Here is a 17,125-nt window from a genome sequence, read left to right as displayed (position 1 = left end):
ATCATGATGAAAATCAGTAATTTAAAGTGTTGGTTGCAAATCAATCCATCCTAGTTAGGAGGCATGTGTCTTCTACATTTTCCCCATCCTTCCCAGTTTGCACACTCCTGGGTGTCCCCACCCCCCTCTCTCTGAATAAGAGCTTCTCACACTTCTCTCCCCTCCTGACAAAGCTGATTAGGAACCCCTTTTAGATGGACTTGGCATTGAAAAGTATAGGTATTTTTGTTTTCTTCTTATCCTTAGCGGTTTCCTGTTACTCTTCAGGAGAAGAGGCCAGCTTATCTCAAAGGTCAAATGGGGCCCATTCTGACTCTAGAACAGAACCTTCAGATGAGGATACAGGAGACAAAACACCAAAACGCACACAGAGCCTCAAAATTCCCAAGAAAGTGACAAAAGCTGAGGTGAGTTAGAGTATAAATGAGTTCTTGGGCTGGAGCTGGTTTGTATAGTTGAAATTATAGTAAAAAACAGAGCTTTCATGTCATAGATCAACACAGTATGTAGAGGAAAAGTCAGCTTAGCTTTTACAGTAGTAAAGAATAGAATAAAATTGTCAGGCACGTAGAAGAACATAATTTGTTGGACAAAAGTCAACATGGTTTCTGTAAAGGGAAATCATGTCTTACTAATCTATTAGAGTTCTTTGGATGGGTTAACAAACATGCGGACAAGGGGGATCCAGTAGATATAGTATCCTTAGATTTTCAGAAAGCCTTTGACAAGGTCCCTCACGAAAGGTTCCTGTGTAAATTACATTGTCATGGGATAAGAGGGAAGGTCCTTTCATGGATTGAGAACTGGTTAAAAGACAGGAAACAAAGGGTAGGAATAAATGGTAAATTTTCAGAATGGAGAGGGGTAACTAGTGGTGTCCCCCAAGGGTCAGTCCTGGGACCAATTCTGTACAACTTATTCATAAATGATCTGGAGAAAGGGGTAAGCAGTGAGGTGGTAAAGTTTGCGGATGATGCTAAACTGTTTAAGATAGTCAAGACAGAAGCAGACTGTGAAGAACTTCAAAAAGATCTCACCGAACTGAGTGATTGGACAACAAAATGGCAAATGAAATTTAATGTGGATAAGTGTAAAGTAATGCACGTTGGAAAAAATAACCCCAACTATACGTACAGTATGATGGGGGCTAATTTGGCTACTACAAATCAGGAAAGAGATCTTGGAGTTATTGTGGATAGTTCTCTGAAAACTTCCACACAGTGTGCAGCGGTGGTCAAAAAGGCAAATAGGATGTTAGGAATTATTAAGAAAGGGATAGAAAATAAGACAGAAAATATCTTACTGCCCCTGAATAAAACTATGGTACGCCCACCTCTTGAATACTGTGTACAGATGTGGTGGTCTCACCTCAAAAGAGATATTTTGGCCTTGGAAAGGGTTCAGAAAAGGGCAACTAAAATGATTAGGGGTTTGGAACATATGAAGAGAGGCTAAAACGACTGGGACTTTTCAGTTTAGAAAAGAGGAGGCTGACGGGAGATATGATAGTGTGATATGATATGATAGTGGTGTAGAGAGGGTAAATAAAGAAAAATTATTTATTAGTTCCCATAATAGAAGAACTAGAGGACACCAAATGAAATTAATGGGTAGCAGGTTTAAAACTAATAAAAGAAAGTTCTTCACACAGCGCGTAGTCAACCTGTGGAACTCTTTGCCAGAGGAGGCTGAGAAGGCTAGGACTATAACAGAATTTAAAGAGAAGCTAGATAATTTCATGGAGGTTAGGTCCATAAAAGGCTGTTAGTCAGGAGATAGAAATGGTGTCCCTGGCCTCCTGTTTGTCAGAGGCTGGAGATGGATGGCATGAGACAAATCGCTTGATCATTGTCTTCGGTTCATCCCCTCTGGGTTCATCCCCGACCTGGCGCTAGCCACTGTCGGCAGACAGGCTACTGGGCTAGATGGACCTTTGGGAACTTGGAAATGGCGGAGATGCTCAATGACTTCTTTGTTTCGGTCTTCACCGAGAAGTCTGGAGGTGTGCCTAACGTAGTGAATACAAGCAGAGAGAGGGTAAGTTTAGAAGATAGGATACACAAAGAACAAGTTAAAAATCACTTAGGAAAGTTAGATGTCAGCAAGTCACCAGGTCCTGTGAAATGCATCCCAGGATACTCAAGGAGCTGATAGAGGAGGTATCTGAGCCTTTAGCTATCATCTTTGAAAAATCATGGCAGACAGGGGAGATTCCAGAAGACTGGAAAAGGGCAAATATTGTGCCCATCTATAAAAAGGGGAATAAGAACAACCCAGGAAACTACAGACCGGTCAGTTTAACGTCTGTCCCAGGGAAGATAATGGAGCAGGTAATTAAGGAAATCCATATGCAAACACTTGGAAGGTAATAAAGTGATAGGGAATAGCCAGCATGGGTTTGTGAAGAACAAGTCATGCCAAACTAATCTGATAGCTTTCTTTGATAAGATAACGAGCCTTGTGGATAAGGGAGAAGCGGTGGATGTCATATACCTAGACTTTAGTAAGGCATTTGATACGGTCTCACATGAGATTCTTATTGATAAACTAGGCAAATATAACTTAGATAGGGCCACGATAAGGTGGGTGCATAATTGGCTGGATATCCGTAGTCAGAGAGTTGTTGTTAACGGTTCTAAATCCTGCTGGAAAGGGATAGCAAGTGGAGTTCCGCAAGGGTCTGTTTTGGGACCCGTACTGTTCAATATCTTCATCAATGACGTAGATATTGGGATAGAGAGTACGCTTATTAAGTTTTCAGATGATACCAAACTGGGTGGGGTTGCAACTTCTTTGGAGGATAGGGACATAATTCAAAATGACCTTAGCAAGTTAGAGAAATGGTCAGAGGTAAACAGGATGAGGTTTAATAAAGAGAAATGCAAAGTGCTCCACTTAGGAAGGAACAATCAGTTCCATACATACAAGATGGGAAGCGACTGTCTAGGAAGGAGCATGGCGGAAAGGGATCTAGGGGTCATAGTGGACCACAAGTTGAATATGAGTCAACAGTGTGATGCTGTTGCAAAAAAAGCAAATATGATTCTAGGTTGTATCAACAGGTGTGTTGTAAGCAAAACTCGTGAAGTCATTCTGCCGCTCTACTCTGCACTAGTTAGGCCTCAGCTGGAGTACTGTGTCCAGTTCTGGGCGCCACATTTCAAGAAAGATGTGGAGAAATTGGAAAGGGTACAGAGAAGAGCGACAAGAATGATTAAAGGTTTAGAGAACATGACCTATGAAGCCAGGCTTCATGAACTGGGCTTGTTTAGTTTGGAAAAAAGAAGATTAAGGGGGGACATGATAGCGGTTTTCAAATATCTAAAAGGGTGTCACAAGGAGGAAGGAGAAAATTTGTTCCTCTTGGTTTCTGAGGACAGGACAAGGAGTAATGGGCTTAAAGTGCAGCAGGGGAGGTTTAGATTGGACATTAGGAAAAAATTCCTAACTGTCAGGGTGGTCAAATATTGGAATACATTGCCAAGGGAGGTGGTGGAATCTCCCTCTCTGGAGATATTTAAGAACAGGTTAGATAGACATCTGTCAGGGATGGTGTAGACGGAGCTTGGTCCTGCCTTGAGGGCGGGGGGCTGGACTCGATGACCTCTCGAGGTCCCTTCCAGTTCTATGATTCTATGACCCAGTACGGCCATTCTTACGTTCTTATGTTTTTTTAAAGGGAAATCCTGTCTCACCAGTCTATTAGAATTCTTTGAGGAAATCAGAAAGCTTGAACAAGAGCGATATAGTAGTGTACTTGGATTTCAGGAAGCTTTTCACAAGGTGCTATACCAAAAGGTGCTTAAGCAAAGTGATCATGAATAAGCAAGAAGGTCCTCTCCTGGATCAGTAACCATTTAAGAGAAAACAGAAGGTGGGAATAAAGTTAGTTTTCACAGTGAAGATAGTGAGGGCCCCCTAAAGGGTCTGTACATTCATAAGGGAAAGAGTAAATCGAGTGAGGTGGCAAAGTTTGCAGATGACACAAAATTACTCAAAATAGTTAAATTCAAAGCTGACTATGAAGAGTTACAGAGCGATCTTGCTAAACTTAAGTGACTAGGCAACAAAATTGCAGAATTTGTGAAAAGAAATGCCTAATGCAAAACATGATCCCAGCTATACATAAAAATGAAGGGGTCTGAATTAGATGTTACAACTTAAGAAAGAGTTTTTGTTGGAGTCATCATAGATAGTTCTCTGCAAACATCCTTCCTAGGTTATGGGCATGTTTTCACACTCTTGCATGTGTCCCTCAGGCTCTGAGTAAGTGCTGCTCACATCTCTTTCCCCACTTGACATACCTGATAGGGAACCTCTTTTAGGTGGAATTGGCATCAAATAGTATAGGTGTTTGTTTTCTTCTCATCCTTAGCGGCTTTCTGAATGTACAATAGCAGTCAAAAACTCCCCACAGAATAAAATAGAAAATATCAGCAAGCCAAGGTATAATTTCATGGTATGCCCACACCTTGCATGCAGCTCTCATTGGTCCATCTAAAAAATACATTAGAGTTGGAAAAAGTACAGAGAATAGCAACAAAAATAATTAGGGGTATGGAACAGCTTTCATGTGAGGGAAAAATTAAGAAGACTGGGGTTGGACAGCTTAGGAAAAAAGCACTACGAAGGGGGGAATATGATAGAAGTCTATAAAATCATGATGTGGAGAAAGTAAATAGGGAAACATTATTTATTCAAGAGTTTGCTCATATCAATTCCAATTAAGTGTGCACACATCACACGCACAGCTGTCAGAAGTTTTTCCCTAGCTGCTACCAATCAGGTTGGCCATGGAGCCCCCTGTAGTGGTGTTGATATGGTGCTCTATATATGGCCTAGCTAACCGGACCTAACCCCCCTTCTTCAGTTCCTTCTTAATACCCATGATGGTTGCTAGAACTGTGGTTCTCTGGCATATCAAGTCTTCCATTCTTCCTTAGTGTTGGTGTTCCGACACCTATTTTCCCATCTTACTTGAATAGGATTCCTCTCTGGCATACTGGTACCTATTGCCTGTTTCCTGGGGAGGCTTGGCTCCCGCCAGAAGCACACCCGGGACACGTGACTGCAATTGTGGAATTTGGGATGGTGGTGGTTGTTGTTGCTCAACATCTTTAAGCCTGGAGTACCGGCACTTTTTTTTTCCTTACAAAAAAGCACTGGTTATAGTGTAAATACATTCAGGTGTGAGGGGTTTTCTTTCGCACCCATGTTCCCCCTGGGCCTTGTGGTGTGCTCAAGGGTTTAAGCCTTGCAGTTTGTGCCTGAAACCTGTGCCTATGGGCAACCTCCATGACTCCTGTCTCAAGTGTCTGGGAAGGGAGCACCCATCAGACAAGAGCAAGATCTTTAACACTTTTAAGTCACATTCCAGAAAGGAGCGGGATTTTTTTGATTCAAGCAGTTCCTCATGGAGTCAGCATTGTATCCTTAACAGTGGCAGGACCTGGAATCAGACATTTCAATCTGTAGCGCACCTCTGCATTTGTCTGAAGCAACATCAAGAGAGAGCTCAGCTCATCAGATGTGGCATCACCACTTTTTAGCACAAAAGTTGCCACCCACCTGGCACCACTCTCACTGTGTATTCCTGTATATACAGTATACCTGTCTCTGGATGATTGGGTCTTGGTAAGGTGCTCCTGCCAAAAAGTCAAGTTAATGACGGAGTTTCTCATCTCTTTTCTAGCATTTTGCATAAATGAAAAAAGTCCATTTTATCACCCCCAAAGATAAGCTTTATCAGAAGGACATGACTGTTTGTATAAGATATTTCTTCCTCACTGAAAGATTTCATTTAATGGCAACCTGACTGCATGAATTTCCCATTGACCAAGCACGACATTGGGAATATGCCTTTGTTAGGGCATATAGCCTCATGCACTTATGACACTGTTCACCAGGCTTTATTTATGATGCCTCCACTCTGCTTAATCACGGGAGGGGAGAGGAGGGAGAGAGAGGGTGTGGGGGGGAGAGGGAGAGAGACTTATGCAATATAACAACTTTAAGGTGACTATTCCTATTGGAGTCACCTTGGTGACTCTCACATGGTGATTGCATCATAGAATACTAGGACTGGAAGGGACCTCAAGAGGTCATTGAGTCCAGTCTCCTGCCCTCATGGCAGGACCCAGCACTGTCTTGACCATCCCTGATAGACATTTATCTATTCTACTCTTAAATATCTCCAGGGATGGAGATTCCACAGCCACCCTATGCAATTTATTCCAGTGTTTAACCACCCTGACAGTTAGGAAGTTTTTTCCTAATGTCCAACTTAAACCTCCCTTGCTGCAGTTTAAGCCGACTGCTTCTTGTTCTATCCTCGGAAGCCAAGAAGAACAAGTTTTCTCCCTCCTCCTTGTGACACCCTTTTAGATACCTGAAAACCGCTATCATGTCCCCTCTCAATCTTCTCTTTTCCAAACTAAACAAGCCCAATTCTTTCAGTCTTCCTTCATAGGTCATGTTCTCTAGACCTTTAATCATTCTTGTTGCTCTTCTCTGTACCCTCTCCAATTTCTCCACATTTTTCTTGAAATGTTGGCACCCAGAACTGGACAGAATACTCCAACAGAGGCCTAACCAGCACAGAGTAGAGCGGAAGAATGACTTCTCGTGTCTTGCTCACAACACACCTGTTAATGCATCCTATAATCATGTTTGCTTTTTTTGCAACAGCGTCAAACTGTTGACTCATATTTAGCTTGTGGTCCACTATAACCCCTAGATCCCTTTCTGTAGTACTTCTTCCTAGACAGTTGCTTCCCATTCTGTATATGTAGATCTGATTGTTCCTTCCTAAGTGGTGCACTCAGCATATGTCCTTATTAAACTTCATCCTGTTTACCTCAGACCAATTCTCCAGTTTGTCCAGATCATTTTGAATTATGACCTATACTCCAAAGGAGTTGCAACCCCTCCCAGCTTGGTATCATCTGCAAACTTAATAGGCGTACTCTGTATGCCACTATCTAAGTCATTGATGACGATATTGAACATAACCGGTCCCAAAAACAGACCCTGCGGAACCTCATGTGTTACTTCTTTCCAGCAGGATTATGAACCATTAATAATGACTCTCTGGGAACGGTTATCCAGCCAGTTATGCACCCACTTTATAGTAACCCCATCTAAGTTGTATTTGCCTAATTTATTGATAAGAATATCATGCAAGACCGTATCAAATGCCTTACTAAAGTCTAGGTATACCACGTCCACCGTTTCTCCCTTATCCACAAGACTCATTATCCTATCAAAGAAAGCTATCGGATTGGTTTCACATTTGTTCCTTACAAATCTAGAAAAGGTGAAAGTGGGTGTGGCCTCTGCAGTATTCCCGCTGCTACCATGGTATGAGATGCTTCCCTTCATGGTGGGGTACCCACCCAAAGAACAGCACTAGTCAAAGTACCTGTACTTGAAAAGAGCCAAGCTGACATATCAGCATACTAGAGATGAAGGCAGTCTGTTTCCCATGCAAGGTCACCTCCTGGTCATATACTTGCTCTATGGTCAAGAGATGTTGGACTGTGGTTTTTTACATTTTTTTAAAAAAAGGGTAGAACTTTTCCCCTCTGTCTGGAAGCTATCAAGTTCTGGAACTTGTGCATCAGAAACCACATAATGATCCCAGGCATTCAGAACTTTAGGCGACAACCTGAGCAGGTACTTCTCTGCAGATCACATGTGCAAGATGCAGAGATGTTCTGAGTAAAATACTCACACAGTGAGGTATGTCTCAATGGACCTCTGTGTCCCAAACAAAGAGAGAACTTCCATTTTGCTGCTTCAAAGGAGCCATGGGCTTCAGGTCCCAGAGCAAGGTTTTCCTGTTGTCATGGACAAGTGGTCTCAGATATGCCTTTTTCTCCCATCCCCTTCTCCCACAAGCCCTAAAAAAGATACATTATGACAGACCTGGAGCCATTCTCCTAACACCCAGTTGACCCAGGCAGTTTTGTTTCCCAAAGCTCCTGATGATGTTAGCCCACCCTCCAATCAAGATCCACCCCTTTCCAGAGCATCTAACTCAGGAAGGGGTGCAGAATGAAACACCCCAATCCATATTCAATCCACCTGATAGTCTGGGTTTAGACAGACTTTGGAAATAGAATGTTCCTGTTGAGACCCATTCAGGATACCTGTTGTGGCATATGTATACTCTGTCCCTTGAGGTGCAGGTACCCAGGGGTGTGGATGCCACCTACTTGGCTGCTGGATTGTCAGCAACCTCTATCAGTTTGTATCAACAGCCCTCAGTCCAGAGCAGTACAGCCTAATGGCTAGAGTCAGTAGTAACAAGTCAATAAGGGTTGCTCTCGATTCAGGGCAGCACAACCTAATGGCTAGAGTCAATACTTTGGAGCAACTGCCCTGATAGGGGGGCCCGGGGCCACTCTACTCCCCTGGGCCCCAACCCAGGGCCTTACTAGTGACAGAGTGCTCTACCACTTGCTCACTGGCTCTCTCAGCACTGAGGCATAAATCATTAAGTCATTGTTCCCAACGTGTGGCGAAGCATGCACTCCATCAGTTATTGTCAAGAGACCCAGAACCAGGCCCCAGAGCAAGTCCTTGGCACAGCACTGCTCGTGCTCCCCCCATCAGTGAGAGGCTCTCCACCCTCGCTGCGCCCACCTACATTATCGCAGCTCAGTGCCTACCGGGGGATAAAAAGGAGTGTGTGGTCTCAGCACTCATTCCCAGAGAGAACACTTGCATCATATGGGGCACACAGACTACAATATCAATACCTGTCATGGGACCCCGACTGGCGCTACTATCCTCAGCATAATCTCTGGTTCCCCTATCATTATTGGGCACAATGACACAGCTCCACAGCCCTTCCCACACCAGCACAGAGATTACTGTCTTCTACACACTTTAATCCACCACAGAAGGCATTGACCCCAAGGAAGAGCAGACTGAGGATGATCTGACCATCCAACAAGCAGACATACCACCAAATGATGACTCATCTTCTGTATCTGATGAAGCAGTTATGCCAGACGATTCCTTACCTAGTAACAACCTAAAGTGATTTCAAGATTTATTCAAAAGAGTGGCAGTCAGTCAGGGAGCTGTGATATCAGAAATGCAGGAAAAACAGCACAAGCTTCTAAAGAACCTCCAGTCCTCTACAAAATCCAAAATTGCGCTACCTCTAGCTGAGGCTATAATCGAAGCAGCAGACAAAGTATGGCAAATGACAGCTACAGTCCCTCACAACCAACAAAGGGAAGAAAAAAATATTTTGTTCCATCCAAAGGCATGGACTTTTTAGTCTTGCAGCCTCAACCTAATTTCTTAGTGGTTGACACTGCAAATATACAAGACAAAGACCATAAGCACCTGGACATGCGTGAGAGGAAAATGTACTCCTCCTCAACCCTTCAACTCCGTATTGCTAACTACATAGCCCTACTCGCGAATCATGACTTTGGTAATTATGCAAAACTGACAGAGCTCATGCACCTTTTCCCAGACGATAAGACACCTAGCCTCAAAGCTATCATTAAAGAGGGGTATGCTATATCTTGTACAGCCCTGCAGATGCCCCCTTGATGCCACTGATACAGTGGCAAGAGCTATGGCAATCTCCATACTAATGAGATGCTCATCCTGGCTTCAAGCAGTAGGAGGTTTTAGAGACCTAGAGGCCAAGGTAGAAGACCTACCGTTTGATAAGGACAAATTGTGCGCTGCAAAGACAGATGAAGTTTTGCATTCTAGCAAAGACTCGTACCACGTTGCGCACATTGAGGATGAATATCCTCTCCCCACTGAAAGAAATGCTATAATCCCCACCAAAGACATAGGGACACAACCTTTGGCAGACAGCAGCAGCCCCGACCAATCTTGGTTCAGACCACAAAACCATCACACGCTCTTTCACAGCTCAGGGCTTTAGACAACAGGTTTGAGAATATGGTCGAGGGTCTGCCCAACCTCCCTTCCACATCAGTGCCAGACAAATTCCAATATCATTTCTGACCTTTTTACAACCAATGGGCAGCACACAGATCAGTGGGTTTTAGAACTCATCAGTTGCAGGTACTCCTTCCCTTTCATATTGATCCCCCCAACCTGTCCACCTTCTCTCTTCCTCTACAGGGGCCCCTCTCATGAAACCATGATCCTCCAAGGAGTCAAACACCTCATCATAGGAGCCATAGAATGGGTCCCCAAACAGTACCAAGGGAGAGGTTTTTACTCAAATTACTTGCTAACCAAAAAGAGGGTTGGAGGCCTATTTTAGACCTCCATCAACTGAACAAATACCTATACAAGCATCACTTCAAAATGGTTTACTCGCCACGATTATTCCCGCACTGGACACAGGGGCCTGGTTTGCAGTCTTCGACCTCGAAGAGGTATACTTCCATATCATAATACAACCCATTCACAGACATTTCCTACACTTTACAGTAGCATCAGACCATTTCCAATACAGAGTCCTTCCCTTCAGACTCTTCTCTGCCCCCAGAATCTTCTCTAAGACCCTGGCATTTGCAGCAGTGCATCTTTGACAAGGCATCAGTCTTCCCTTATTTGGACGATTGTCTCATTTGAGGCCTCTCCCAACGCACCAGAAGGGACATGGTCAGATTCACAAAGGCCTTCCTTCAGTCTCTTGGATTCATTATCAACCAACAAAAATCCACTTTATGCCCCACACAGTCCCTAGAGTTCTTGGGGGCTCACATAGATTCTATGACAGCACGCACCTATCTTCCCCAGTCAGCATTTCAAAATTATAAAAAGCCTGGTCACAATCATGATGACCAGCCCGACTGTGCCTATTCTAACCTGTCTCAAACTCATGGGGCAGATGGCAGCTACCACATATGTCATCCCATCTGCTAGACTACAATTTCGATGTTTCCAACACAGGATTGCCTCTGTCTATACACCAACCAGACACCTCGTCCACAGGCACGTTTCGCCTCCTCAGAAAGTCCTTACTCTTTACAATGGTGGACCCAGGCACAGAACCTCTACAATGGGGTGCCCTTCCACCAAAATCAACCATCCGAACAAAACACTATGGATACATCACTTCTAGGTTGAGGTGCCCACTTCCAGCAACAATGCGTCCAAGAGAAGTGGCCCAGCAGTAAGTCCAAGCTCCACATCAACCAGCTCAAGCTTTGAGCAGTTCACAATGCCTGCAAACACTTCCTTCCACACATTCAGGGAACCTTGGTGCTTATCCTCACCAACAATATGACCATGATGTTTTATATTAACTGCGAAAGCAGCACCGGATCCCCTTTCCTAGGTGCAGAGGTGATTTGACTCTGGAACTGGTGTATCTGCCATAGCATAACTATCACTGAGGCATAGCTATTTGGGGACAAGAATACCATGGCCGATATCCTCAGCCGCCACTTTGCCACAGAGCATGAATGGGAACTGCATAATCAGGTCACCCGCAATCTGTTTCAGCGTTGGGTTCGACCACAGATAGACCTCTTTGTAACTAGCCAAAATTCCAAATGCCCCCAGTACTGCTCAAGAGCACGCATAAGGCACAGCTCATTGGGAGAGGCAATGCTATTCCCATGGCATACTTACCTCCTATACACCTTTTCTCCTATCCCTCTGATCCCCAGAGTCCTCTGGAAGATAAACAGAGGAGGCCCATGTAATTTTAATAGCCCCAGCTTGGCCTCAGCAGACATGGTTTCCATTTCTCTATCAACTGTTTCTACAACCTCCCTACCCATTTCCAAGGTGCAGTTCTTCACCCTCGGGTGCAATCCTTCACCCCCAGCTGCAAACACTGCACCTGATGGTATGGTACCTATCTGGTTCTCAGAAGCTGTGCAACAGTACTCGCAAACATGAGAACCGTACTACTGCATAGCAGAAGTCAAACTACACATGATATTTACCTCAACAAATGGTGCACCCAGAAGGGGGGTTCAACCATCTATGGCTTTGCTCCATTTTGTCCTGGGATTTAGAGCTGGTTCTCCACTTGCTCAGAAAGCCACCCTTCAAGCCAATGGCAACTTCATCACTTACCTTTCTCATTATAAAAACAGTGTTCCTGTTAGCAATCACATCTGCAAGGAGGGCTAGTGAACTCATGGCTCTCACGTCTTCACCTCCTATATGACCTTTCATAAACATAAAGTTATTTTGTGACTCCACCGCTCCTTCCTACTGAAAGTTTGTTCTGAATTTCATATCAATGAACCCATAGTCCTTCCCACTTTCTACCTGAAACCGCGTTGCTCCAGGGATGAAGCCATAGTACACACGCTGGATGCGAGAAGGGCCATTGCTTTTTTACTATCACAGAGACTGCTCATATCTGTAGCTGAAAGGTCCAAGGGAAATCCACTTTCTTCCCAGCGCATATCAAAACAGATAACATCCTGTATTACCACCTGCTACTCCTTTCAGAATAGAGCACGACTGTTGATTCCCAAAACTCATTGCACCAGAGTGATGGCAATGTCAATGGCCTTCCTTAGGGGACTGTCGCTCCAAGAAATACATTGAGCAGCCACATGGTCGTCTAACCACACATTCATGAAACGCTATGCGATTCCACCATGTTCAGCAACGGACACTGCAATAGCTATGGCGAGTCTCTCCACAGCCAATAGCAACTAGCTGAAGCCCATCAACCATTTAACTGGGCACTGCTACACAGTCACCAATAGTGGAGCACCCACGGTGACATCACTCGAAGAGAAAAGCAAAGTTACTCACTCTATGCCATAATGATGATTCTTCGAGATGTGTCCCTGTGGTGCTCCACTACCCGCCTTCCTCCCCACTTGCTGTAAAATCTCTAATCTGTGGTCCTGGGACAAGCCCAACACCAACAGTGGAGCACCCACGGGGACACACATCTTGAAGAACCTACCACTCTTTACTTTGGTTACGAAGCCATGCTGCCCTGAATTAAATGGCCAACAGCCCCTACTGGCTTTGGCTACCAGGCCAGGCTGCTCTGTGTTAGTGTACTGCTCCTCATTGACTCTAGCCATTGGGCAGTACAACCCTGGACCAAGGGTTGGTGCTCGTAGACAGAGAAGGAAATGGCCAGCAGTTCAACAGCTGACTAGGCGGCATCCACACCCCTGCATCCCTTCCCCTAAGAGATGGGGTGTGCATATACCATGACACAAGCTAGCCCGTATCCTTCTTCCTAGCAGTGTCATAGCTCACTGCATGAGAGCACAGGCTGCCTCTACAACATGCCTGCAGAAAGCCCTATATAGGACATAGGCAGGGCTGTCAAGTAGATCTACATCCACATGTTCGTTAGACATTATGTGCTAGTTCAAGCCTCTGCTCCAGATGCAACTGTGGGATCTGCTGTATTGCAAGAATCTTTGCTGCCCACTCCTTTGCGTGCTCTTCCAGTCTGAGGACTGTTTGTCAATCACCCATGTGTGGACTATGCATAGGGACCAACACTCAAAGAAGTAGAAGTTGCTTACCTATAACAGGAAGTCTCTAACTGTATTCCATTACTGCCCTATGTCCCCTCTGCTTTGAAACCTGTTGGATTCACAATGAGAAGAGGAACTGAATGGGAATCAGACCACACTGCCTTTTATGCCTTTGATCAGGAGCACGAGGAGACCTATTGTATGTGTGTAGGTCAATGGATGCTGTTTATTAGAATTTCTGGACTCAGTTATATTGTGCCTTGTGAACCCACATGGGGAGTAGAGCTAAAGACCATGTACCTTGAAAAACTTTCCAGTTTACGGTTAGCAGTAATCTCTGTTTCTTCCTGTGTATGCCCCTGAATCTCTGGGTATAGAAATCCAAGGTGTTGAGTAGATTCTCATTCTTTTTGTACCTAACACTTCTTGTAATTTTTCACATTAAACTTACATGCACACTCAAATGTCAAGCTGTCTGTTGAGGTCACCTTTTTTTTTTTTAATGCTTGCCTGTAGGCTTTTGTCACCTGTCCACTTGGAATCTAGTTTAAAGCCCTCTTCACTAGATTGGTGAATCAGTGAGGATACTCTGCCCCTTCTTGATCAGATGTATCCCCACCTCTTCCTATCAGACCTTTTTCCTAGAGTAATATTCCATGGTTAGAAAAAGTCAGAGCTTTTCCACAGCTGTACACTCATCACCAGGAGTCATGTCCATGCCTGGGCAATTACCCTCAACCAGGAAGATGGATGAGAACATAGCCTGCACTCCTGACTCCTTCACCCTTGCTCTTAGAGCCCGGTGGTCAGAACTGATCTATTCAGGGTCATACCTGGCATTGTTATTAGTGCCCATAGAATCTTAGGGTTGGAAGAGACCTCAGGAGGTTATTGAGTCCAACCCCCTGATAAAAGAAAGACCAACCCCAACTAAATCATCCCAACCTCTAGGGATGGAGATCCAACCAGCTCCCTAAGTAACCCATTCCAGTGCTTTCACCACCCTCCTAATGACATAGTTTTTCTTTGTATCTCCCCCACTGCAACTTGAGACCATTGTTCTTTATTCTGTCATCACTCAGAACAGCCTCTCTATCCTCTTTGGAACCCCCCTTCAGGTAGTTGAAGGCTGCTATCAAATCCCCCCCCACTCTTCTTTTCTGTAGACTAAGAAAGCCAAAATCTCCTCATAAGTCATGCGCTTCAGCCCCCTTATAATTTTTGTTGCTCTCTGCTGGACCTTCACCATTGTGTTCGCATCCTTCTGTAATGGAGAGCCCAAATTTGGACACAATACTCCAGAACTGGCCTCACAAGTGCTGAATAAAGGGGAATAATCACTTCCCTAGATCTGCTGGCAATGCTCTTCCTAATGCAACCTAATATTCCATTCTCCTTCTTGGCTACAAGGGCATGCTGTTGATTCATACCCACCTTCTCATCCACAGTAATCCCCACGTCCTTTTCTGCTAAACTGCTACTTAGCCAGTTGGTCCCCAGCCTGTAGCAGTGCTTGGGGTTCTTCCATCCCAAGTTCAGAACTCTGCACTTGTCCTTATTGAACCCCATCAGATTTCTTTTGGCCCAATCCACTAATTTGTCCAAGTCACTCTGGACCCTATCCTTACCCTCCAACGTATCTACCTCTCCCCCTAACTTAGTGTCATCTGTGAGTTTGCTGAGGGAGAAATACGTCCCCTCATCCAGGGTAATAATAAAGATGTTGAACAAAACCAGCCCCAGAACCAACCCTTTGGGCACTCCACTTGACACCAACTGCCAACCAGACATCGAGTCGTTGATCACTACTCATTGAGCCCAACAATCTAGCTAGCTTCTATCCACCTTACAGTCAATTTATCCAATTCATACTACTTTTACTTTCTGGCAAAAATACTGTGGAAGACTATATCAAAAGCTTTGCTAAAGTCAAGGTATTTCATGTCCATTGCCTTCCCTATATCCACAGATCCAATTACCTCATCATAGAAGGCAGTCAGGTTGGCCAGGCATGACTTGTCCTTGGTGAATCCATGTTTGGTATTCCTAATCGCTTTCCTCTTTTCTGAGTGCTTCAAAATGGATTAATTGAGGATCACCTCCAGGATTTTTCCAGGGATTGAGGTGAGGCTGACCGGTCTGTAGTACCCTGGATTCTCCTCCTTCCCTTTTTTAAAGATAGACACTACATTTTCCTTTTTCCAATTGTCTGGTGCCTCCTCCTATCATGACGAATTTTCAGAGATAATGGCCAATAGCTCTGCAATCGCATCAGCTAACTCCCTTGGCATCATCGGATGCATTAGAAAAGCTGGACATACATAAATCTGTGGGGCTAGATCTAAATAGTTCTTAATCTGTTCTTTCTCCAGTGAAGCTTGCCTACCTTTTTTCCCATACTGTTTTTCCTAGTGCAGTAGTCTTGGAGTGGACCTTGTCTGTGAAGACAAAGGTAAAAAAAGCATTGAGTGCTTCAGCTTTTCCCACATTATCTGTCACTAGGTTACCTCCCTAGTTCAGTAGAAGTAACCTTTCCCTGACCATCCTTTTATTGCTAACTTGCTGTAGGAACCTTTCTTGTTACCTTTCAAATCCCTTGTTAGCTACAGTTCTGATTGCACCTTGGCCTTCCTGATTACACCCTTGCATGCTCGAGCAATATATGTATACTCTTCCTTAGTCATCAATCCAGGTTTCTACTTCTTGTAAACTTGCTTTTGTGTTTCAGCTCACCAAAGATTTCACTGGTAAGCCAAGCTGGTTGCCTACCATATTTGCTTTTTTTACTGCACTTTGGGATAGTTTATTCCTGCGCCTTCAATAATGCTTCTTTAGAATACAGCCAGCTCTCCTGGATTCCTTTCCCTCCCTCATGTTAGCATCCCAGAGGATCCTGCCCATTGGTTCCCTGAGGGAGTCAGAGTCTGCTTTTCTGAAGTGCAGGGTCTGTATTTTGCTGCGCTCCTTTCTTCCTTTGGTCAGGATCCTGAACTTGACCATGCCATGATCACTGCTGCCCACATTGCCAACTACATCTACTTCCCCTACTAATTCCTCCCTGTTTGTGAGTAGCAAGTCATGCCGAGCATGTCTCCACGTCAGTTCCTTCAGCATTTATACCAGAAAGTTATCCCCAACATTCTCCAGAAACTTCCTGGATTGTCTGTGTACTGCTGTATTGGTCTCGCAACAGATGTCAGGGTGATTCAAGTCCCCTGTGAGAACCAGGGCTTGTGATCTGGAAACTTCTGTTAGTTGTCTGAAGAAAGCCTGGTCTACCTCCTCCACCTGATCTGGTGGTCTATAGCAGACACCCACCACGATATCACATTTGTTGCCTCTGCCTCTAAAATTAACCCAAAGATTATCAACAGGCTTTTCTCCCATTTTATATTTGAGCTCTGAGCAATCATACTGCTCTTACAGTGCAACTCCTCCACCTTTTCTCCCCCGCCTGTCCTTCCTCAATATTTTATAGCCTTCCATGACAGTGCTCCAATCATAGAATTAGAAAGGACTTCAAGAGGTCATTGAGTCCATTCCTCTGTCCTCGCGGCAGGACCAAACACTGTCTAGATCATCCCTGACAGGTGTCTGTCTAACCTTCTCTTAAATATCTCCAGTGATGGAGATTCCACATCCACCCCTAGGCAATTTATTCTAGTGTTTAACCACCCTGACAGTTAGGAAGTTTTTCCTAA

General features: G+C 44.5%; 1 protein-coding gene across 8 annotated transcripts in view; it reads left to right on the top strand.

The window, feature by feature from the left end:
* The window catches only part of REEP2 (receptor accessory protein 2), a 106,929-nt gene that overhangs the window by 22,657 nt on the left and 67,147 nt on the right, over positions 1-17,125 (top strand). For 7 of the 8 annotated variants that reach the window (XR_012900116.2, XR_331957.3, XR_331954.3 and 4 more), the window contains exon 7: positions 247-407. Coding sequence is in view for 2 of the 8 variants with exons in the window: in XM_006121640.3 (XP_006121702.1) it covers positions 247-407 (161 nt within the window). In the remaining 6 variants the exon portion in view is untranslated. The remainder of the gene's footprint in view (positions 1-246; positions 408-17,125) is intronic. The other variant, XM_006121642.3, reaches the window with a different exon arrangement.

The sequence above is a fragment of the Pelodiscus sinensis genome, chromosome 16, assembly GCF_052426305.1.
Source record: "Pelodiscus sinensis isolate ZL-2025 chromosome 16, ASM5242630v1, whole genome shotgun sequence".
NCBI lineage: Eukaryota > Metazoa > Chordata > Testudines > Trionychidae > Pelodiscus > Pelodiscus sinensis.
This window is presented reverse-complemented; position numbering and strand designations above follow the sequence as displayed.